General features: G+C 32.9%; 1 protein-coding gene across 1 annotated transcript in view; it reads right to left on the reverse strand.

Annotated features, from left to right (window-relative positions):
* Positions 1-455: 455 nt before the first annotated feature.
* LOC148956102 (pantetheinase-like) overlaps positions 456-26,181 on the reverse strand; it is a 34,076-nt gene continuing 8,350 nt past the window's right edge. The window contains exons 2-5 of the mRNA XM_089089201.1: positions 18,489-18,641; positions 7,316-7,482; positions 3,233-3,311; positions 456-584 (exon numbers count right to left, since the gene is read on the reverse strand). Of these exons, the coding sequence (XP_088945327.1) occupies positions 456-584; positions 3,233-3,311; positions 7,316-7,482; positions 18,489-18,641 (528 nt within the window). The remainder of the gene's footprint in view (positions 585-3,232; positions 3,312-7,315; positions 7,483-18,488; positions 18,642-26,181) is intronic.

Genomic DNA, 26,181 nt, shown 5'->3' on the forward strand with positions numbered 1-26,181 from the left:
CACTTAGATTATTTCAGTTTTGTCCACCATTTCCAACAACGGGTGCTCATAAAGCATTTATTCACTCTGATATTTAGATTTTGTCAATTATATTCGTTGTATCTGACAAAAGATTCTCATAAGAAAAAAATTATTCACTCTGCACTTAGCTTTTGTCAATTTTATCCCATGTATCCGAGAAAGGGGTGTTGATATGGAATTTAATCACTCTGATACTTAGATTTTAATCACTCTGATACTTAGATTTTGTCAATTTTATCTGACATATCGGATAAAGGATGTTGATAAAGTATTTATTCACTCTGATATTTATATTTTGTCAATTTTATTCGATGTATCTGACAAAGGGTGCTGATAAGAAAAAAAATTATTCACTCTGATACTTATATTTTGTCAATTTTATCTGATGTATCTGGCAAAGGATGTTGATAAAAAAAATTTATTCACTCTAACACTTAGTCTAACTTGCTGTCTTTACTAATAACACTACCTAGGTAAGGGAAGCTGTCCACTTGATCAGTCTGCTCGTTACCCAACAGAACTATTTCATCTTCACATATTATTAGCCTTAGTGACTTGGGCTTCTTAAAATTAATTTTAAAACCTATTTTTGTATCCTGAACTCGCAAAACCTCTAAAAATTCATTTATTTTACTAACTTCATCATCTAGAATGCTTAAATTATCAGCATAATATAAGTTAAAGAGAATTTTACTTCCCCATTTGATTATGTGTTCCATTTTGATTATTTAATAATCCATTTGAGCCTGGTAGAAATCACCTAGCTCAGAATTGGGGTCTTAGTCGACCAGCCTATCTCCACTGGCAGCCAGTCGACCCACTATCTGGGCTTTATTTGTCAAGGCCTGAATGCTAAGCGATGGACATGAGCTAGATTGGGACCCCATGTGATAAGGGAAAACAAAAATAAAAATATATTGTTGGTATGTGTGTAGAGCAAGGCATGGTTACCGCTAGGGCAACAGTCTAACCGTTGACGGTTTTAGGTATCCGTGAATAAGTTCTAAGGCGAGAGTGGAAGTTGGGACAAATTTTTGAAGGTGCCCACCTCACTTGCCCAGAGTCTCGGGCAAGTGACCCAAAAATTTAAAAAATGTGTGAAAAATTCAAATTTTTTTTAAGAATGTTGGGCTAAGCTTAGGCAACGAATAGGTACTATTTGAAAGATAAAAATGGCTTTAAACGATTGTTTGCCTGTTATTTAAAGCAAATTTATAGTCCTATGTCAATTATAAATTCTTGGTCAACCTTCTTAAGACCATAGGCGGGTCTGCCTTGTTTGCCTCTTTTTTGAATTCTTGATCAGCATGCCTAAGGCTCTAGGCAGGGGGCCTCTCAGACACCCCAGAACATCATAGGATTGCAGATTAGTGCTTATAAAGGTGTTCCAAGAATGTACCTACACTTTAGCTAACGCTTCAGTAAATTTTTTTACATACGGCCAACTTCATGAAAAGTCTCTAACTTTGAGACATATCTCAAACTTTGAGATATGTCACGCCTACCTAGCGTGCCGAACATGTTATACCCTCAACAGGGTCATATAGGCTCAAGGCTCTAGGCAGGCATGTCTTTCTAAAAACTAACCTGACAAGTATGTGTCCAATAAGAGAGTCATTCATACTCCTGCCATTTACCCGTGCCCCAGCCATTTAAACATTTGCCTCTCAATTACTTGGACTATCTGTCTTGGCTTTTCTCTGTCTACAATTACCCAGCCCAGTCTTGATGCAACCTATTGCCCAAAATACTTGATAAATTCAATTCAATGGCAGGGTTATGATTCAAATAACCAACGTGAATTTTCATTGTGGTAACGTGGTTCTTATGGTATTTAAATGATGTTGTTGTAGATGCCTTTATTCTCCCTTTATAGGGGAATAAACTATGGCCCTAAGGTAATTTAACTTTGGTAGCGTGCCTTAGGCTATGACCGAACTAATGAGGCGTACCAGCTGGTTATGTTCGAGGGGCTAAAGGTAGATTGTAGAGAGGTTGGCTATAACACAATACTTTTATTCAACTAAAATATAATAATACCAGATATATGTTTTCTACTGGGACTGGCTGTCCCAAGTAGACCAGAAGGCTCGGAACACTACAATAATATATAATAGGATACTTAGACACATACAATGATTCGACAAAATTCCAAGGTATTTCTAAAACAACAGACCAGAGGTCAGTTCGGCATAAAGTTAGTATCAGTCTACCCCTTCCCATAAAATGTATCTTTTATACATTTTTTATCAACCACACCTTCCTTTACCCGACAGACGCAATAACTAGGAAGTGGTGATTTCTCAATTTCCCGTTAAGCAGAAACTTGGCAGGATATATTCCTTATCTTAATAAAAAGTTGTATTTCTAAACTTTGTATTTTCGTCTTAATATATTTTTACTAAATTCATAATTAACTAAATTAGAAAGCTTTACCATAACACTTCTCATTTAAAGAAGAATTGTCCCAATTCTCAATATTTTACTCTTAAAACAACTTAATTTTGTTTACAGCTATTATGCTGCCATCTTTGGGTCATTATGTGCATATATCCTCAATGAGTTTCCTTAGGATCATGTTTCTGCTCCAATATAGGCCATGTTCTTCTTTTTTCTTTTTCTTTTTTTCGTAGTATTTCAATTTGAAATACATCCTTGTTTCTCCTTTTCTCTGTCTCTAGAACTGAAAAATACTCTTTTTACCCTTTTCATATGCATATTCTGTTTTAGCTTGACCCCAAGCGGCTTAAGCATTATATTAGTGGTTCTGCTTAAATTAGATTTCAAGTTATATTAGAAACGTTTATGAATTATTGGAGCTTAAATTTAATTCCCATTAATAATTTAATTTATCTGCGCGATGTGGTTGATATACCGTTTATTTTTCGGGTATAGAAATGCCTTGGATAAATTACACATAACATTTTTGGTTTTTAAATTTTCACGTATTTTTACAGCACAAAGCATTTTCACATATTTCAGTAATATAAAGCCTTGAGGCTATCTGACTATATACATTTTCTTACATTTGTTTTACAACTTTGGTTCTGTTTCGAATCCGTTGTGTTATTAATATCACCTTTAATGTCACTTTGGGATAAGGCTCCATTTAACAGCTTAGATCTGACAAGCTAAAACTTTAGCTATTCGTCTTTTTATCTGTTATGGCACTACCGATAGAGTCGTGCCTGCACCCTGAAGGTTTGCTTACCAGGACTGCCTTCTGGTAGCTCCTATAACGTTTCGAAGTTCTGTTGTCATCAGCTGCAGCTAAAAGGACTATTATAAACCTGCACACACAATGATTAATTATATCGTATAGTATTGCCACACTTTTTTGATTTTTGGCCATATTTTTATCTTTGGCTCTTATTTTATCAAACAAAGTGGTCCTTCTGCATAAAAATACAGTGCCTTCGTGGGTAACTGTAATTTATTTTTAAACATATAAGTGACAATGATTATTGTCACTTTGACTTCTCAACTTTTTGTGGTTTTGTCTTTTGTTTCGACTTCAACATTGTTTCTTATGGATTCTTTTTGCCCTGCTTTTAATTTTCACGGTCATGCAAGTAATTTTTTTCGAAAATGACACCCACATAAAAGAGCAAAATTTTCTCCTATCTACTTGGAGATTTTCTCCAATATTTCTATTAATCTCGACCCGAGTTAACCACTATAACGGTGTCTGCGTAGTATTAATGCTACTTATTTTGTACCTATTTAGTACAATTTTCATACTAGTTTTGTTTGGTCAATTCAATATGTGCGTATAACAGAGTTTAACTGACTACATTCAGTTTATTCTCCTTAAATTTTGTCTGGCTATAGTTTTAGCTTGAACCCTTCTCTTTTTTTTTAAAGATATCCTGATTTCTGCAAAATTGTGTGGTTTTCATCGCAAACACATTTTCTATGGTATTTCACCAAAATAATGCCTATTTCGTCCTAAATTCTGTTTAGAAATATGGGTTACCAGTGCCCCTGCGGTTTCCCTATAATCTCTTATTTTATTCGCGTCTGGTGTTTATCCTTAGTTTAATTTTTGCCTTAGTTTTATATAGTCATTGAGTGCAATTTGTGCATTTCGTGATATTTCGACTATTACCCTGTGCTAAAGGTTTATGGGTTTAGTGCCCGTGTAAAATTCCCTACAAACTATTTATTTTAGCATGTAGGATTTCACAGGAACATTCTGCCCAGACCTTCTCCAGTTTGACCTATGTTTCTAATATCAATTTGGTTAGCTCGGTGAATCCCCCCCAATGACAAGACGTTTAGCAGTTTCGTTTTTAAATGCCAATGGTCTTGTCATTGGTGTCTTTCACCTGCAATGTCCTCGACCTAGTTATTGTTAATGGTGTGTCGTGAATTTATTTAATATGTGAAATTATTTATACTCGAGAAAACTTTACTTTTTAAATTGTGACACATTTTATCTACGGCTTCTTGTTTATATATGCTGTCCTTATTGGTAAGTGTTTAATTTATTATATATTCTACTATTTATAACAAGATTACAGCTAGCTTGTACATGTAGTCGACTTAATGTAAACTCTTGCTGTTTTCCTCATTATAATTATTTTAAAATTCTTCAAAAACATTTTTTTTTTTAATTATCCCCCCAAAATATATTTTTTTTTCAATATATATATATATATCAAAAGAATTGCCTTTTAATGCTGATTATAAAAATGTATAATTCCGTTTGTTTCACTACACCTATTTAAAAGTTACGTGGCCTTACTTAATTTCTTTTATGAAACGTAATTGCTAATTTCTTTTAAAAAACGTAAACGATGCTCGCTTCAGCTTTGTAAGTTGAAGCTTTGTGCCATTTTTGTGCCAGTTATATTTTAAACAGGAGCGTAATGTTGTCAAAATCTTGATGGGAGGAGAGCAAGTTGGAGTCGAATTTCCCAAGACCAGTCAAAATGACCAAGTGAAAAAGGAAAAATGAGCAATAAAGTGCCATAAAGGCAAATGTACAACTAAAGAAAACAATGGATGCTTCAATTATGTAGGCCTATCATAGTGTTGATGAGATTTTTTACGATGCAAAATTTCAGCACGCGGAGGACAACGGGGTTATAGGGGGGGGGAGGCGCCCCAAAGGACCAAATTGATTTAAAACCCTGAATTTTGATCTTTTAATATTACGAGGTCATTATTGATCCTAACCTAATTGCTACTCAAGAATTTTCCTTATTTGATGAGCATTGTGAATAATTCTAAGTCGATTCCTAGGCAATTGATTTCTTCTGTCTCCCTTTGATATTCTTGAATTAATGGATAAACTATTCAACCTAAAATCGTAAAATAAAAATTTGTAGTCCTAGAGCCATGGGCAATGTTATAGACTGAAAACAAAAAAAACATAATTTTTTAAAAAGGCCTAAGTTGCCAAATTCATAGCGCAAACTAAATGGAGAGCGCATGCTAACAAGATACATATTTGAAACAAAAGTCTTCAGCTGATTATCATCTCTACTAGCATATTCTCAAAACTATAGGAAGGGTTCCTCGCAGTTCCCTTCAAAAAAAATTCCTTCATTTTTTTTTTTTAAGAATAATAGATCTATTTTTATTTCACATTATCTGTTCAATTTTGTGGACAACATTGGGGAAAATACTTAAAAAGCCAAATTGTTGGCAAAATTTATTTTCCATCGATCTTCAAAAAGCCTTGTTAATCAATTATGAAAAGACATGCATTTTATAAATTGTTGGGGCCAGGGCCCAACAAGAAATTAAAGGCCAAAGGCTAATTAAATGTGTAAATATGGATGACAAAATATTCGGGTACAAGTTAGTTAGTGTTGAGTGAATTCTTTTTTGGGGAATTATATTCATAATTTTACTCTTTAGCTTGTTCTGTTGCCCCCAGGAGTGATACCGGGGCGCGTGCTCCCTCTATCCCCCACTCATGGTACAACCCCAATAGTACACACACTCTAGTTAATAAGTGAATGTTGTAATTTTGACTGTTTTTCCACTTCCATTGACTAATGTAAAAGATTGATCAGTAACTTTTCATTTGCTTCAGTTTTAAAACATCAAATTAACATAAACACTGCTTATTTGATATTTTACCAAAAAAATTCAAATCATTTTCTAAAAAACATTGTGCACAATTAAGCAAAATTTAATGAAGTAATGAAATAGAGATGCAATAACAATAAAATGCTATTAGACTATTTATATTAGATATACCCATACTAATAAAGTCTAATTATAGTAGACTCAAGATTACTACTATTTTACGGTAACATAGTCATAAACTTTTACTAAAAATTTTTGAATTGATGAATACACCAAAGGTGGATATGCCTCTCTCGGTTAATCACTATAAATTGACTAAAGTTGTCTTTTATGCATATGCTTTACTGCGCAAATATTAAACTCGTGAACACTATAGTTGTGGGGAGTGAGATGGCGTGGCCTGTATATGTCGCTAAATTGTATAAGTTGAACTAAATACTAGCAGGTTTATAAAATAACAAATTAAATATGCATATTTTTGACTAACACAAGTTTAATTTTCACCCAAAAATTTCATTTTTACCCTATTTGGGGTAATTTACCCCGGTTCCCAAACCATTCCTTTGGGGGGTGAAGTCTTACTGTTATTTGGCATATGTTTTGTTTCGTTTTAAGTTAGTTTTGGTTATCAATTCTTGGAGTTCTTTTCCTTTCTTTGGAAAACTATTTTGAGGAAAAAGTTTTTTTAATTAATACTAAGAAACACTTATAGAATTATTTTTTAGCTTACGAAAATATTCAAAAGAAACAAACCAATGTAGCACATTTCTTCAGACTGCAGCACAGGACAAGAATATCGGCCCCTTTCGCTTTTGATTCGTCACTATAAAGTAGATTAAAAATAGTAAAAAAGAGGCTAAAAAAAGCTACCTGGGGCTAACCCAGCAGAACAAACCTGTTCTTGGTCTTGAGTGCAGAAAGAAACTCCTGGTGGAAAAAAGCGCTGCGTTGGTCTTGACTGACAACTCTTAAGGTTCCAGAAATTACGCTGATGTACGTACAGTGGCGGATCCAGGGGGCGAGGGAGGTGCGCTCCCCCCTAGCGTAGTCTAAAGTAGTGTTATTTACTTAATTAACGCAAGTTAGCGTTAATTAAACTTGTTCCTAACGCTAGTTTATCGGATCATCCTATTTTGCCCCCCCCCCTCTACAAAAATCCTGGATCCGCCTCTGTGTATGATTGTATTTCAACAGCAACAGGAGGGGAGGTTGGGTTAGAAAAATACATATTATGGTACATGCATGGACTTACTTTGCAATGAGTCTTCCATGTCTGTTAAAAACAACATTCGCATTGTAATGAAATGATCCATCATTTGGGCAACCCATTTCTCGGGCAGTGCAAGGTTGAATTTCTCCAATGTTTGCTACCAAATACAAGGCAGCACTTTTTGCTAGGCAGCTCAGCCTGTATACCACCTATATCGAAGAAAAAGAAGAAAAAATTGACCTCGCAAAATAGCAAGCAAGAAGCGACTTTTGTCTGAACACAACCCTTTCTGGAAAAGTTTTCATTAATATTGTAAAGAAAATGGTTGAACTGATTTCTGAAAATTTAATGTTCGATATTTCATTGGATCCTAAAAAGTTTTGTTCACCTTGCTTTATTAGAATTTCAGTAGTTTTGCAACTGGGGTCGGCAGACCCCTGGGGGTGACTTATTTTTGGGCGAGGAGAGCACAAGGGTTGAAGGTGAAGGAGGAGGGTCTTGGGTTGTATTTTTATCATAGTTTATGAAATTCATGATTTTCCAAACTCACCATAGTGTTACTAACCAAAGGAGTTACTTGCCAAAGAAGTTACTCGCCAAGTTTGTGTTATGTTTTTATTCGAATAAATTGAATTGAATTGAAAGGAGTTACTTGCCAGAGAAGCTACTCACCAAATGAGTTACTTGCTAAAGGAGTTACTCGCCAAAGGAGTATTTAACCAAAGCAGTATCTCGCCGAAGGAGATACTCGCCACAGGAGATGCTTGCCATGGAAATTACTTGCCAAAGAGGAGTCTATCAAATACCATGTGATAACGGCAATTGTGATGTCCGTAGAACCCACCAAAGTTTAGAAAAACGAACAACACAAAGATGACATAGCCAAGACCGTAAATTCTAATAGTGCTAATAATTCTTTTGATTCTTCTCTGAGTAGACATGTTTTTGGTAATCCCAATCATATAATACTTTTTGAAAAATCCTACCTCATTAGCAATGACATGAGTAATGTATAAAACAGGTTGTTCGGGAAGCAATGGACATTAAAGTCAAGTTAAATAATCGTATGTCTTTAAACAGGGATTTTGGGGAGTATTTAATCAATGCTTTATACACAAATTCAAATAAAAACAATTTGACAAATTACATTAAAAAACCAGCAGTCTATACCAGTGAACCTGTTGCTAAAGACCTTTGAGGTTAGCTATCAAAAAGAATAGAATAGTATCAAAAGTATGTTCTTGATAATTCTTATTTTACTTGAATGATCGCCTTGTTTCATCTCACTTTATATATCAGTCCTAAATGAACTTCGTTGAAGTAATAATTCTGGGACTGTTTTATAGAATTTTTAATTTTAGTTTTAAAGGTCAAATTTTAAAGCGGGTCATTTTATTTATTTATGTAAGTTTTGCTGAGGATGCTCCTCGGATATAAGATCGAAATATACATTTGAATTTTGAGCAAGTGTAACTGTCATCAAAACTTTCCCTATTGTTTTACTTGTTGTTTGTGTAGAGTTGTAGTTGTAATAGATCAAGTTGTAACTTTTAAGGACATTTTTGGGGAAGGGATGACTTGGACCTTCATTTTTGACTTGGGAGAAGGAAAAAGAAGGGCTATATGTATTTTATTTCAACCCTACTTAAAAGTTATGGAACATTAAGCTCGTGAGGGATAAGAATCTATTCAAAGGAAAGTGCTGATGTAAATTTGAGACATTACATGCATGTAATTTAAAAGAAAAGTATCCGCAATATCTCAAGAACGGCTTAAGAGAACTAGTGTAAATTTCCAGAGGGCACTGGGGGGCCAAGTTCAAATTCCGATTTGGATGAGAAGGCGAATGTAAATCTAAGACACTGTATGTATCCTGGCTACCAAAATAACACATCTACAGCTACTTCGGGAACCATTTGAGGATGAAAGTAGAGTAGTACCTTATACTTTGGTTGGATTATGTTCCTTCCTGTGCTATTTGGGTTGATTATGTTCCTTCCTGTGCTATTTGGACGGATTGCGCTTCGTCGCACCTTTACAGGGCATCTACATATGGATTCGCATACGTTTTGCTCTTTCCTGTGCTATTTGTGTAGATTCCGTTCCTTGACACATTTCTAGAGCATGTACTTATCGATTTGGTTTAATTATGTTCTTTCCTGTGCTATTTGGGGAGATTATGTTTCTTGGAACTTTTGCAGGTCATGTACTTATGGATTTGGGTGGATTATGATCCTTTTCATGATAGTTTGTGGAGCTAAGTTCCTTCTTATGCTATTCAAAGAGCTTATGTTCCCTCCCATGTAATTCTAAGGGTTCATATTTGATCCTACAATATTTCATAGCGCTATGTTCCTTTCTATGATATTCTAAGGGCTTATATTCCCTCCCATGCGATTTTATAACGCTGTGTTTCTTCCAATGTTTATCTTTGTGACCTCTAAAAGTGATTAAAACAAGTTTTGCTTGCCTTTCATTGGTAGCTTTCAAAACTAGTGGGGATTCCCCAGCGTTTCCTAAACATTGCAAAAAAGATAGCAGTATGAGCGGGGGATTCCCCACACAAAGTTGTTTCAACTCCAAGTTTTTCAACCAGACTGTTTTTGAGCCAACATCCGTTTTTTAGGAGCCAATCAGAGACATCGGTTTTTAATATCAATTTTTTAGTATATCATAACGCTAGACCCATATTTTAAATTGACAACATTGTTCAAACATCACTTATGCATCGCATTTCAAAGGCTTTACTCACCTTTAAAAGGGGCTGTCCCCTCCTCAACGCCTCGATCTTTATGCTAAAGTTTGATTCGTCTCATAACTTTATTTTTCAAAACAATAAAAAACTTTAGCGTAAAGAGCGAAGCGTTGAGGAGGGGACAGCCACTTTCATATACGAAATAATCTCTGTTCGTTTTGATGTCGCTCCTTACTTTCAGTTTAGAAACTTGTTTTTTATTTAATATCAAGAAGAAGCCGAGAGAACTTGAAGAGCTAGGGTTGATGCGAACGTCACAAAAATTATAGCAGTAGTGGTCTTAAATTCAAACTACCTATTTTCTTCTCTGAATACGTGGAAGATAACAAGAGTTTTGTTACTATAAAATATGATTTACATCTCTACTAGGTTCTAGGAGTTACGCCAACTCATTTTGTGTAGCAAACAATAATGTTCTAAGTGATTAGGTTCTTATTCTTAGAAATTTAAAAAATAAAATTTTTTTATGAAAATAACCATTTAGGAGTTGGTTTTACTCTTTAACGAATTAAATAGATATTAAGTCATTTACATCAAAAATGACCACTCCAGAATAGTTTGTCAAAAATAATTGATCCTTCGGCCAGCTTAGAATAAACTTTATAGACACTACAATGATCAATATCCGATATATACCAGATTCAGACCAATTTCGTAATCTATATCATAAATTCTTCTAGTCTTAGGATATGAGACTGAAAAACCTTAATAATATTTATATTAGTCGAGAAAATATAGAATATTTGGGTGAAAAAAAAAATCGAATTACGGCAATTAATTATACACTAGATATCAATAATTACAATTTCAAAATTTTTCAAAATAATTGCCAGATAATGTAAACTATTTAACATAAGATAAAACCGTATTTTAGATTGTAAATGGATAAACAATAGCAGTAAAAACTGGACTTAGCTTATTGTTTGTCTATGAAGAAAAAGATTTAGTTACCATGGACACAAGTAAATATCATATTGCAATTCGCTACCATGTACTGTTTGAATTAAGTCGTATACATTCTTCCAATTTAAATTCTGAAGGGCCAATTCAAATCAAACTGTTCGTGGTAACCACAGTATATAAATAATAGACAGTATGATCGTTCCCTATCTCAGCCATTATAAAAACCCAGACCGAGGGGCGAGTGCTCAATAGAACTTAAAAACATACGCGACAATAGATCTTTTCACGGGTAGACAAAAACAAGTCACATTTCTATTGAACGCAAGACTTGGCTTCAATGTTAGAACACTAAATTTTAAAGAAACTAATTTTAACTTAATTTATTCCAACCTATATATGAAAATCGGTAATTATTAGTGCGATGTTATTATTAGTTGTTTTTAGGAATTACAAGTAGGTTTCGAAGTCTCGAGTTGGTTTCAAAGGCACTTTGAGAAAATTTCTGCCAAAATACGTGTGCCAGAGTAATTGGACCGCTGATGGCAGATCAAATGAGAGGAGCTGTTTGTACGTAGGACGAGGAGCAGTCTGTATATATATATATATATATATATATATATATATATATATATATATATATATATATATATATATATATATATATATATATATATATATATATATATATATATATATTGGAAGAATGTATAGGAGTTTATTCAAACAGTACATGGTAGCAAATTGTAATATAATATCTACTTGTGTCCATGGTAACTAAATCTTTTTCCTCATAGACAAACAATAAGCTAAGTCAAGTTTTTACTGCTATTGTTTATCCATTTGCTAATTAAAATACGGTTTTATCTTATGTTAAATATTTTACATTATCAGACAATTATTTTGAGAAATTTTGAAATTGTAATTATTAATATCTAGTGTATAATTAATTGCCGTAATCCGATTTTTTTTTTTCACCCAAATATTTTTTATTATCTCAACTAATATAAATATTATTAAGGGGCTTCAGTCCCATATCCTAAGACTAGCTGAATTTATGATATAGATTACGAAATTGGTCTGAATCTGGTATATATCGGATATTGATCATTGTAGTGTCTATAAAGTTAATTCTAAGCTGGCCGAAGGATCAATTATTTTTGACAAACTATTCTGGAGTGGTCATTTTTGTTGTAAATGAATTAATATCTATTTAATTCGTTAAAGAGTAAAACCAACTCCTAAATGGTTTTTTTCATAAAAAAATTTTATTTTTTTAAATTTCTAAGAATAAGAACCTAATCACTTAGAACATTATATTTTGCCACACAAAGATGAGTTGGTGTACCTCCTACAACCTAGTAGAGATGGAAATCATATTTTATAGTAACAAAACTTTTGTTATCTTCCAAGTATTCAGAGAATGAAATAGGTAGTTTGAATTTAAGACCACTATTGCTATTATTTTTGTGACTTTCGCGTCAACCCTAGCACTTCAAGTTCTCTCGGCTTCTTCTTGATATTAAATAAAAAAAACAAGTGTTTTAAACTGAAAGTAAGCGGCGACATTAAAACTTAAAACGAACAGAAATTATTTCGTATATGAAAGGGGCTGTCCCCTCCACAACGCTTCGCTCTTTACGATAAATTTTTTTATTTTTTTAAAAAATAAATTTGTGAGACATAATCAAACTTTAACGTAAAGATAGAGGCAGTCAGGAGGGGCAGCCCCTTTTAAAGGTGAGTAAAGCCTTTGAAATGCGATACATAAGTGATGTTTGAACAAAGTTTTCAATTTAAAATATGGGTCTAGGGTTATGATACACTAAAAATTTGATAATAAAAACCGATGTCTCTGATTGGTTCTTAAAAAACGGATGTTAGTTCAAAAACAGTCTGGTTGAAAATCTTGGAGTTGAAACAACTTTGTGTGGGGAATCCTCCACTCATACTGCCATCTTTTTTGCAATGTTTAGGAACCGGTGGGGAATTCCCACTCGTTTGGCAAGGTACCAATGAAAGGCAAGCAAAATGTTTTTAATCACGTGTAGAGGTCCCATAGAATAACATTGGAAGGAACATAGCGCTATAGAATAGCATGGGAGGGAACATAAGCCCTTAGAATAGCATAGGAAGGAACATAGTGCTATAGAATAGCATGGGAGGGAACATAAACCCTTAGAATAGCATGGGAGGGAACATAAACCCTTATAATAGCATAGGAAGGAACATAGCGCTATAGAATAGCATAGCTGTGCTATTTGGGTGGATTATGTTCCTTCCTGTGCTATTTGGGTGGATTACGTTCCTTGGCACCTTTCCAGAGCATGTACCTATGGATTTGCATACTTTATGTTCCTTCCTGTGCTATTTGGGTGGATTACGTTCCTTGACACCTTTTCAGGGTATGTACTTATGGATTTGGGTGGATTATGTTCCTTCCTGTGCTATTTGGGGAGATTACGTTCCTTGGAAACGTTGTAGGTTATTCACTTGTGGATTTGGGTGAATTATGATCCTTTTTATGACATTCTATAGCGCTATGTTCCTTCCTATGCTATTAAAGGAGCTTCTTTCACTTCCTATGCAATTCTAAGGGTTTATGGTCGTTCCTATGATATTCTATAGCGCTATGTTCCTTCCTATTCTATTATAAGGGCTTATGTTCCCTCCCATGCGATTTTATAGGACTACGTTTCTTCCTATTCTTTTCTATGGAACAAGTGATTAAAACACGTTTTGCTTGCCTTTCATTGGTAGCTTTCAAAACGAGTGGGGATGCGCGAGCGTTTCCTAAGCATTTCCAAAAAGATAGCAGTATGAGCGGGGGATTCCCCCCACAAAGTTGTTTCAACTCCAAGTTTTTCAACCAGACTGTTTTTCGAGCCAACATCCATTTTTAAAAACCAATCAGAGACACCGGTGGTTGCTCAATAGACGACAACTCGACTGGTGATTGGCTATAAATAAAAGGGCTGATTTTCATTACAATCAATATTAGTAATAGAATTGAATTCAGAGAGAATAGTTTATTTGAGAGGATATTAGTAGAGGAAATGTATGGTGCATTTGCATTATTGGAGATTGATGTAGTAGTATCTTATATAAAGCTTTCAACCATACATTTAACCTTACATTCACGCCTACATGAATATCCTCAAAGGTGTGATAGATATGAAGCGTACAAGAAAACCCACGCCTGAGACACTACAGTTATACGTGGACATTTTAAAAAGCTTGCAAGGTATATAAATTTGGAACAATATCAATCTTTGGAAAAGGTTACCGATAACAAACATTTTTTAAAACATAGGGTTTTTTTAAGGCAAATTTAGCATGGCGTGTTTTATTTTTTTTTTTTTTTTTTTTTTTGGCAATTGGCATTTTTTTCTGATAACAGGTACCATTCATTGCGATCATAGCTCAAAAAAAGGGGTTTAGCATTTGCGAATTTGATCCTATTAAGGTAAAAAAAAAAGTTTAGCGTTTGAGAATACTTCGATGTGTTCTGTATACTAAACAAATGGTGTTTGAACAGGGCTTATCTTGGAAATTACATTTTCTTAGTTTTGTTACATAGTGGATAAAATAGCAGAAAATACCACTCTGGTGTAGTTTTTCAAAAGATGTGTATTGAGCGGGGGAGCTAACAGCCTCCCATTTCGGGTTTAGACCTTACACAATTGATTGGCTACCTTGGAATTTCCATTCTCTTGGTTTTGTTACCGAGTGGCAAAAATGGCAGAAAGCTCCGCCCTGGTGTAGTTTTTCAAAAGATTTCTATAGAGGAGAGAGCTAAAAGCCTCTCATTTCGGGCTTACACCATAGACAATCATTTGATTATCTTGTAATTTTCATTCTCTTGGTTTTGCTACTAAAAGGGTAAAATAGCAGAAAATACCACTCTGGTGTAAATTTTCAAAAGATGTGTATTGAGGGAGGGAGCTAACAGCCTCTTATTTCGGGCTTAGACCATAGACAATCGATTGGCCATCTTAGAATTTTCATTCTCTTGGTTTTGTTACTTAGTGGCTAAAATGATAGAAAATACCGCCCTGGTGTAGTTTTTCAAAAGATGTGTATTGAGGGGGAGCTAACAGCCTCCCATTTCGGGTTTAGATCATAAACAATCGATTGGCTATCTTGGAATTTCCATTCTCTTGGTTTTGTTACTTAGTGGCAAATCTCAAAAACTCCTGTGGTCTTGATTTCACCTCTTAACTTTTACAGCGAGGCATTCAAAAGTCGTTCTTTTCCATGCTATTAAAAAAGTGTACCATTGTTGCATCTCTGACCAATGAAAAATCTCAAAAAAGTCTGTGGTCTTGATTTCACCTCTTAAATTATACAGCTAGGCATTAAAAATTCTTTCTTTTCCATGATATTAAAAAAATTTAACATTTGTGCATATTTTAGAAATTAAAAATAAAAAAAAAAGACTCCTCTGGTCTTGATTTTACCCCCTAACTTACACAGCGAGACATTCAATAGTCGTTCTTTTCCATTCTATTAAAAACAAAATGTACCATTGTTGCATTTCGGACGAATGAAGAATCTAAGAAATTCCTCTGGTCTTGATTTCACCTCTTAACTTAAACAGCGAGGCATTTAAAAGTCGTTCTTTTCCATGATTTTCTGCCATTTTTACCACTAAGTTACAAAACCAAGAGAATGAAAATTATAAGATAGCCCATTGATTTATGGTCTAAACCCGAAATGAGAGGCTGTTAGCTCCCTCCTCCATACACATCTTTTGAAAAACTACACCAGAGCGGTATTTTCTGCCATTTTTGCCACTAAGTAACAAAACCAAGAGAATGGAAATTCCAAGATAGCCAATCAATTGTTTATGGTCTAAGCCCGAAATCAGAGGCTGTTAGCTCCCTCCCTCAATACACATCTTTTGAAAAACTATACCAGAGCGGTATTTTCTGCCAATTTTGCCACTAAGTAACAAAACCAAGAGAATGAAAATTCCAAGATAGCCAATCGATTGTCTATGGTCTAAGCCTGAAATAAGAGGCTGTTAGCTCCCTCCCTCAATACACATATTTTTAAAAACTACACCAGAGCGTTATTTTCTGCAATTTTTGCCACTAAGTAAAAAACCCAAGAGAATGAAAATACTAACATAACCAATCGACTGTTTATAGTCTAAACCCGAAATGAATGGGTGTTACCTCCCTCCTTCATAGACATCTTTTGAAAAACTACACCAGAGTTGTATTGTCTGCCATTTTTGCAACTACGTAACAAAACCAAGAGAATGTATATTACAAGATGAACAAGCTATTTTTACTGGTCTAAGCCCAAAATTAGAGGCTATTAGTTCCTTCCCTCAATTCACATAACTTGAAAAACTACACCAAGGTTTTTTTTTCTGCTATTTTACCCATATAGTAGCAAAAACCAGAGAATGGAAATTCAAATATAGCCAATTGATTGTCTATGGTCTAATCCCGAAATGAGAGGGTGTTAGCTCTCTCCTCCATAGACATCTTTTGAAAAACTACACCAGAGCGGTATTTTCTGCCATTTTTCCCACTAAGAAAAAAAACCACGACAATGGAAATTCTATTAGATCAAATCGATTGCGTAAGGTCTTAACCCAAACATGGAGGATTTTAGCTCCCCCCTCAATACACATCTTTTTAAAAACTAAACCCGAGTGGTATGTTATGCCATTTTATCCACTAGGTAACAAAACTTAGAAAATAGAAATTCGAAGATAAACCCTGTTCAAACACCACTTCTGTAGTGTTCAGACCCCATCGAAGTTTTCGCAAATGCAAAACCCTTTTTTTCAACTTAATATGATAAAATTCTAAAATGCAAAACCCCTTTTTTTATAGCTCATGAAGACAATACTTGTACATTTTATAAGAAAAAAATAACCATTGCCAAAAAAAAAAAAATAAAAAAAAAAAAAAACATGCCATACGAAATATTCCTTAAAAAACCCATCTGGTTGAAAACATGTTTGTTATCGGTAACCATTTCCAAAGATTGATATTGTTCCAAATTTATATACCTTGCCGGCTTTTTAAAATGTCCACGTGTAACTGTAGTGTCTCAGGCGTGGGTTTTCTTGTACGCTTCATATCTATCACACTTTTGAGGATATTAATGTAGGCGTGAATGTATGGTTGAAAGCTTTATATAAGATACTACTACATCAATCTCCAATAATACAAATGCATCACTCATTTCCTCTACTAATATCCTCTCAAATAAACTATTCTCTCTGAATTCAATTCAATTACTAATATGAATTGTAATGAAAATCAGTCCTTTTATTCAAATCCCATCACCAATCAAGTTATCGTATATTGATTATATATATATATATATATATATATATATATATATATATATATATATATATATATATATATATATATATATATATATATATATATATATATATATATATATATATATATATATATATATATATATATATATATATATATATATATATATATATATATATATATATATATATATATATATATATATATATATATATATATATATATATGTATATATTTATATACATATATATATATATATATATAATGACACCTGAAACTTAATAAAATGACACCTGAAAAGGTGTCAAGGAACGTAATCTACCCAAATAGCACAGGAAGGAACATAAAGTATGCAAATCCATAGGTACATGCTCTGGAAAGGTGCCAAGGAACGTAATCCACCCAAATAGCACAGGAAGGAGCATAATCCACCCAAATAGCACAGGAAGGAACATAATCCACCCAAAGTATAAGGTACTACTCTACTGATGAAGTTAAAAATATCAGGTAGTTTAAGTGTAAGGAAGAAACCAGATGCTTTTTGTTCTGTTCTTTTTTATCTATATTTTGAAAAATAAAAGCAAAACTATTCATAACAAAATTTTCAACAACATTTAACTGATAATTAAGTCGTTTAGATCTTTTGAGAGACTGATGGTAGAAACACTTATTTTTAATCCCTCTTAAGCCTTTTGATATTATTTTGTTTTTGTGGCTAATGTTATGACTAATAAAAAAATATATCACCTTATATATAATTATTTTTACATAAAAGAGAAAATATACATCTACCCTTTAATTTTTTTGGAGGGGGGGGGGTGGCCGAAGCAGGGTTTGTGTAGTTTAAATCAGCTTTATGTTTGACTTGATAATTTATCATAATGTTCTTCCGTCTTAAGATTCATTTATTCATCTCTAGATGAAAATAGATTCATTTATCTGCTTTTATTAAGTTTCAGTGATCATTTATTTTAATTTCTGTTTTTCTGCTTCATTTAGTAATTGACAGGCATTTTTGATCATTCTGCTAGGCCTATTCAACTTTATCTCTGCTCGTTTTAATCTAGACTGTTCAATTAAATTATAAATCACCATGAGCTTCGTATCTGCGTAGAAAATTTTTGTTTACCCTGGTAACCGAGATTTTCTTCATGAAAGTGTAAAACAACCCCACAAATTTGCAAGAAAATCATAATTTTGCTACGACAAACTAATCCCTTTAAAATTTTGAAATAAGTAAAGTTACCTCATCAATAGTTTCTTGTGGAAAATTGTCACAAGGCACGTGATTCAAATCAATATTTGGGATTCTTTGTAAAAATTCTTTAGCTCGAGTCCGGTTTGACGGAACTTGCAATGTCGTTATTCCATATTCAGGGAAGACTAGTATATCCATATCCTGAAAAATTAATTCCAAATCTGAAATAAAAAATTGCACTACTATTCCAAGACGTTTCGTTTAAGATTACAAGGAGAGGAAAGAGAATCTAGTCAGATTTGGCAAGATCAGTAATGTATAGCCATTGTTCATTCACAAATTTATTGGTTTAAATTATTTTCTATAATTCTCGTACGAACTGCATATGAGTCCATACCGTTAATATTTTTTTTTAGTATAAAAAATCAAAATAAAAAGGTTTGTACCCTGGACCCGTCTTAGTTCTATTCATCGCAGAAGACAACGATTTTCTAAGATTTTTCTTTCGGTTTTTACAAAATCATGACGTTTTGAGGGCAGTATCATATTTTAGTCAGTGTTGCCACAATGAACCGTGAAAGTAAATAAGCAAAACTAACTGATAAGCTTGATAATTTTTTATGTCCTTAGAAATTCAAAGATTAACAATCCTCTGATTCCCAAAAACATCGATGCCCTCAAAGGAAAATTAGGTAAAGCTTCCTAACTGTTTGTATGCTGTCATATGTTTTAACGTTATTTTTACGGATTTCTTTTACCTATGTTTCTTATTTTTGCCTTTTATGATGTCTTTTTCTGAAAAGTACTGTAAACGGAACAAACAAGCTCCCTGTAATGAATATATGGTTTGCCAAGTCTTAATCTTTCGTGTTATTTGTAGGGAACCCGTGGCCCTCTCATCCACCTTCTTGCTGATCTCTTATCTTCTTCCAATTTGTTTAGACAGTTTCTAAAGTGCTACAAATGGCACAAATTTCAACACTCGAGACTTATTTAAAATAGTCTTGAGTGTTGGGTATCTATAATGTACGAACACAAAGTGGGGATGAGATTGAATTATACAAATGAAGAAATCAAACTCCATTTTTGTTATTCTTTCATGGCTAAAAATAGCATAAAATAACAAAATCATACGATCATACAGTATGGGCTAACTAGCATCATGGATTGGCCACCATTACGGTTTCTATAGCCAAGAAACTGCGATATGCTTACTTATTTTTGGCTTCAGGTGGCTTTGTGTTGCGATGAATTTGTACTTACAATTTTAGTATTACTAAGAAACAAAAAAAAGAAGAAATGCGAACGTAAAGTTTAAAACTGGATTAGTGGAAGTTCATTTCTCTTAATACACTCGCAATGTTCAAACTTCTGGTTTTTCCCTCTGCTTTTTAAGGCGAAGAAATCGCCTGTAAAAGTATAAAAAGGGAATGTTCGAGCAAAAAATTTTGTGTGTTTATTCTGTAGGTAAATAAATTCAACTCACTTCAAAGTAAAAATATGGTTCCTTATTTTTGTATTATCTTTTAAACTCAAAAAGACTAATTATCTTCCGCTGTTTTCAGTAATAATTCCAATATTCATATGAATTTCAGTTAAACATGCTACTTTAAATGGTACCAGAGTCAAACTTATTTGATATTAAATAAAAAAAAAACAATTTTTTTTAACTGAAAGTAAGGAACGACGTTAAAACTTAAAAGGAACAGAAATTTGTCCGTGTATGAAAGGGGTTGTCCCCTCCACAACACCACGCTATTTACACTAAATTTTTTTATTGTTTAAAAAAAAAATAAGATTTGTGAGAAGTAAACATAGCTCGTACATAGTGAGGGTGTGTGGAGGGAACCGCCCATTTCATATAAGGAATAATTTCTGCTCGTTTTAAGTTTTAACGTCGTTCCTTACTTTCAGTTAAAAAACTTGTTTTTTTCTTTAATTTTTGAACGTTGTGGAATTAATGCAGGTTTTGATTTTGGCTCACCGTACATGAATAATTAAAACAAAATTTTAATATTAATTTTACGCGTACTTTTATTTGGTTAAATGGCTTTCTCGAAACTTGTTTTAATTTTATTTACGAACGTTTTTATTAGTAATAAATATACGTAACTTACGAATTAACTTACGTAACGAACTTCTATAATCATATATTTTTAATAAGTATATTAAGGGGCTCGCCTACTAGTCAATTCCTCGCTCTTTAAACTAAAGCTAGAATTTTGTTCCAATTCTTTAAAAATGACCCCTTAATCACAAAGGCCGTTATTTAGAATAAATAGCTCTTATGAAAGTACTAACAAATATTTGGCTTAAAGAGCGAGGTACTGACTATGGGATGAACCCAATCATACACGTAATATTCTTTGTCTGTTTTAAGTTTTGATGTTACTCCTTATTTTCAGTTGGAAAACTTGTTTTTTGTATATTGTGGTGAGGTGCTATTTATGTTATTTAGGGTGATGTTGTTGTAGATGCCTTTATTTCTCCCTTTATAGGGGAGGTAAACTCTGGCCCTAAGGTAATTAAACTTTGGTAGCGTGCCTTAGGCTATGACCGGACTAATGAGGCGTACCAGATGGGTGTGTTCGAGGAGCTAAAGGTAGATCGTAGAGAGGTTTGCTATGATGCAATACTTTTATTCAATTAACATATAATAATACTAGATATATACTTTCTACTGGGACTGGCTGTCCCAAGTAGACCACAAGTCTCGGAAAACTACAATAATGTATAATAGGATACTTAGACACTTACAATGATCCGACAAGATTCCAAGCTATTTCTAAAAACAACGGACCAGAGGTCGTTCCGGTATAAAGTTTGTATCAGTCTACCCCTTCCCATAAAGTATATCTTTTATACATTTTTATCAGCCTCACCTTCCTTTAACCAACCGACGCAATAGCTAGGAAGTGGTGATTTCTCAATTTCCCGTTAAGCAGAAACTTGGCAGGATATATTCCTTATCTTAATAAAAAGTGGTATTTCTAAACTTTGCATTTGCGTCCTAATATATTTTTACTAAATTCATAATTAACTAAATTAGAAAGCTTTACCACAATATTTAATTTCTGATCTTTTATTTAAATAATGCTGGCAAATCCGGCACCCCCTTCATAGCAATGTCCCTTCCCCCATTAAAACTTCCTTCATGGAAAGATCCTCCCACATAACCCCCAACCAACCCATCCCCTACTCAGGGTTGCCACCAAGGTTAAGTTTATACCATTTTTTGGTACGTTTTAAATAAAATGGTACATTTTACATTACTGTCCTAAAAACGTTAATTTTTGTTACGTTTTTTAATATATGTTACAATTATGTTACGCCTATGAATAATGAGGAAGTTTCACATTTTCTGAGTAATCAATTTTTTCCCACTGTCCCCATTTTAATTACACTGACAAGAGTATCGACATATTTTCACATCTCAGTCATTTAATTTTATTAAACAATCACTCAGTTATTAGGATAAGAAAATACCCATTTCGCTTCCTCGCATAGTAAGTTGAGACACAATCTCTCTCATGAGCATACGATTATCATTTGTTTAGTGACAATAGTCAGTTAGTCACCTCACCAACTTTCAATTTCATCAGTTGACTTTGAATCTTGTTCCGTCAATAGTCATACTAAAATTATAAGGAGAAGGAGCTACTTTCATTAGTTAATGCTAATAAAATAAAACAAAATATGATGAAAATATCAAAATTCAGAACCAAATTTGGGCTATATATTTGCACATTAGGGGGGGGAAGCAGAGTGTAACGTAAATACGTAACCGACTATAGGTACTTTCCCAACCCCCTAAACCCCAAAAAACAATAGTTTAAATATTGTAAACGCAATGACAAATCACGCTTTGCGATCCAATTCTCTACTGACTGATACCCGTTTGACTAGTTTCCTTTAGCATCTATCTTGCGTGTGTATCAGCTAATTGACTAGTACCGATGATATATGTATTATTTCTTTCCGTAACAACCTCACTCCCCTCCTTCTGATTGGTTTGACACAGGGTTGCCACCGTCATTATGATTTTGAAAGATCTAGTAAAAAAAAAATCAAGCAAATTGAGAGGATCTAGCAAATTTCCCTAAATCTAGTTAAAACTATCAAAAATTCGTGATTTATTTTAAAAAAAACCTTTTTTTATTTTCCATGAATTCAGGGAAAAAATTATCGTAAACATATGACAATTTACAATTTTTGCTTGTCTGTTTTACAATTTTGCTTGGCTGTCTCAGAGACAGACAAGCAGTCACCTATTTTCATAAGGAGACACTTCACTTCCGGCGTCTAAAGGTCAACAAAATCAGCTTTCTGTGTATCAAATCTTACCAACAAAAAATGAAGCTATAATGACACTTTGATTTGTGATGATTGGGAATCTATTGGAATCAAAACAAAAGCCAACCACCAAAGGTGATTAGGTGAATCTCCTCAGTTTGAAAATTTTTATTCAGGAAAAAGGAGCCTGCTGGGAGAGATTAAAAGTAAGTAGAAATGTAATATTATATTATATATATATATATATATATATATATATATATATATATATATATATATATATATATATATATATATATATATATATATATATATATATATATATATATATATATATATATATATATATATATATATATATATATATATATATATATATATATATATATATATATATATCCAAAAAAGGATTTTTGAACTTGTAGGTTTCCGGAATTTTCAATCATACTATGAAAACGAAAGAAAAGAGGAAAAGAAAAAAAAAAGATTGTGAAAATCGTATTGATTATCCTCCTATAGTAAAAATTGATGCTTGATGGTGCGCGTGCGGCGTATCCGCACCCGCAAAATTTTTTTTTGAGCATTTAGTAAACACAGTTGCGATCTAGTAAATTCTTCTAAGTCAGGGTGGCAACCCTGTTTTTGATTTGAAAAATGTACAAAAAGTGTTCTTATTTTTAAACTACCTTTTTAACCCAATAGTGTCCCTCAGAGTGAAAAAGTTTCCAAATACCACTAAAAGCGTCCACTTGGTGTCCGATTTCCCGTATATAATTAGCTGGTCCCTGAGTTCAGAGTTACCGTCACACAGATTTAACCAGCTTTACAAAATTTATATGTAATTTAATGTATGATTGTTTCTGTGATCATAAAAACTCGAGATCTTTATATCTTAACATATATTGTATTTAATTTTTAACATTAAAGCTTTCATTTTTTCCAGGTTATTCAAAGTTAAACTTTTCCTTTTACAAAAATATCAATAGTACCTACTTAATCTTTTTATATATTAGTTACATGAAAGTTGAACCAGAAAAAGATTTTAAACTTATAGATTGTATCTCTTGAAAACATAAACGCCCATACAAGGTACCCACTTGAATTTCTTTCCGACCGAAAGAAACAAACATAAAAGGAAAAAGAGGTTGATGAAACCGTTGAATACCCCCTTAGAGAGGGGGTTTGACAATGGGGTAAGTACGGATCCAGAGCATTAATTTGAGAGGGGTAGCAGTGTCAAAAGAGGAAAATAGAATACAGAAAGTTAAAGAAGTGTTTTAATATGACCATTCAAGCAGGGTTGGCAACTTCTGACTTCAAAAAAGAGTTCAAATCAAGGCCAAAAAAGAGTGCAAATTTTCAAAAAGAGTGCAATCCAAAACCATTGTGCACGCGTGGCCACCGGCGTGCAAACAACCCCTTTCACTCTTTCGGCCACTCTTGCTCTACTTACAAAGAATTATCAATTATCCTATTATTAAAAAAAATATTACTTTTTAATTTTTTTAATTTATTTACAATAAATTTAGAGGACTCCCTACTTAAATCAACCATTTAAATACAGGGATATACAATGATTTTAATTTTTTTTTTTTTTAGATTAAAAGGTAATAATCTACTTGAAATGTGATGGGGTGTATTTTGATTTCTTGGTTCTTTAAATGAATTGTAGTTGACTTCATCAAATGTTTATATTAGGTTTTATCTCCATTTTATTCAAATTCTTTGAAAGGTATATAAGAGGTCCAAGTAATTAGTCGTGAACTATAAGCTGACTTCACTGTAGTTAAATCAAGTACCGGGCTCAGGGTTGCCACCCAGACCTTGAAGAATCTACTAAATCGGAGATAAAAAATTTACTAGATCGCATCTGTTTTTACTAAATGCTCAAAGAAAATTTTTGCGCGTGCAGCTACGCCGCACCTGCACCATCAAGCATCGATTTTTACTATAGGTGGATAATAAATACGATTTACACAACCTTTTTTTCTTTTTTCTTCTTATTTTTCTCTTTTCCTCTTTTCTTTCGTTTTCATAGTATGATTAAAATTTCCGGAAACCTAGAAGTTCAAAAATCCTTGTTTTGGATATATATATATATATATATATATATATATATATATATATATATATATATATATATATATATATATATATATATATATATATATTATATATATATATATATATATATATATATATATATATATATATATATATATATATATATATATATATATATATATATATATATATATATATATATATATATATATATATATATATATATATATATATATATATATATATATATATATATATATATCCAAAAAAGAATTTTTAACTTGTAGGTTTCCGGAAATTTCAATCATACTATGAAAACGAAAGAAAAGAGGAAAAGAGAAAAAAAGAAAAACAAAAAAAAAGGTTGTGAAAATCGTATTTATTATCCTTCTATAGTAAAAATCGATGCTTGATGGTGCGCGTGTGGCGTAGCCGCACGCACAAAAATTTTTTTTTGAGCATTTAGTAAAAAAGGTCAGGGTGGCAACCCTGGTTTGACATAATATCAGGTTATATACAAAAGTTGCTCTTTTTATATGGGATTATGAACAGCTGGTATTGACAAAATATATGAAACTGTCAAAATGAGCCATTTTTTGGTTTATATCTAAGTATTGAGGAGGGGGGGGGGTTAGGTCAGCCGGAATTGTTAATTTTATGCTAAGTTTTTTCCAAATATCATTGTCAATTGTTTAACATTATACCACCCTCCCCATCTGCGGTCCCATATATAACTGTATAAATATATTTCATCGTTGTGGCGAATCTTGTGATGACATTCTTTCTTGTTACATTCTTTCGTGTTCTTTCAGATTGTAAAGTAAGAATTTTTTGGTAGATTTTTTTTTAATATATTCCTAGGGCTATATCCCGGACCATCAGGGGGGGGATGTATTTCAAGAAAAGAGGCCATGATATCTGGAAATTGTACAAAATAAATTATTTAATGGTAATGCTTGTGTGTTTAGCATGTTTTCTTCAGAAAAGGACAATTACTAAATATTTGGCTTTAGACAACGACAACTAGAGTAATGCCCATTTTTATGAAGAAGATAAGAGTCTTGTATCTGTATGGATTAGGTATACAGTTACTGAAAAACTATTTCAGAGGGACCACGCAGGCTTGACTGGGGCCCCAGACGCCTGAGAACGTAAATGTCACTGCATTTTTTAATTAGATTATAGGTTTTCTATTATGCCCCTTAATTTTCTTAATTAAATCATTTCCAGTTCATTTTTATTAACTCACTGATCTTTTTGTTCTATCTTCCTTTTATTTCTTTGTCACACAACTTTTTTTTCATTTGTGATCTATTTTTCAACCACTTTCGAATGTTCAGTTACTTCCCACTTTTATCAGTATAGCACAACGTTAAGAGCACAT

The sequence above is a fragment of the Artemia sp. Qi Xiang Cuo genome, chromosome 1 (assembly GCF_049724085.1).
Source record: "Artemia sp. Qi Xiang Cuo chromosome 1, ASM4972408v1, whole genome shotgun sequence".
In the NCBI taxonomy this organism is placed as follows: Eukaryota; Metazoa; Arthropoda; class Branchiopoda; order Anostraca; family Artemiidae; genus Artemia; species Artemia sp. Qi Xiang Cuo.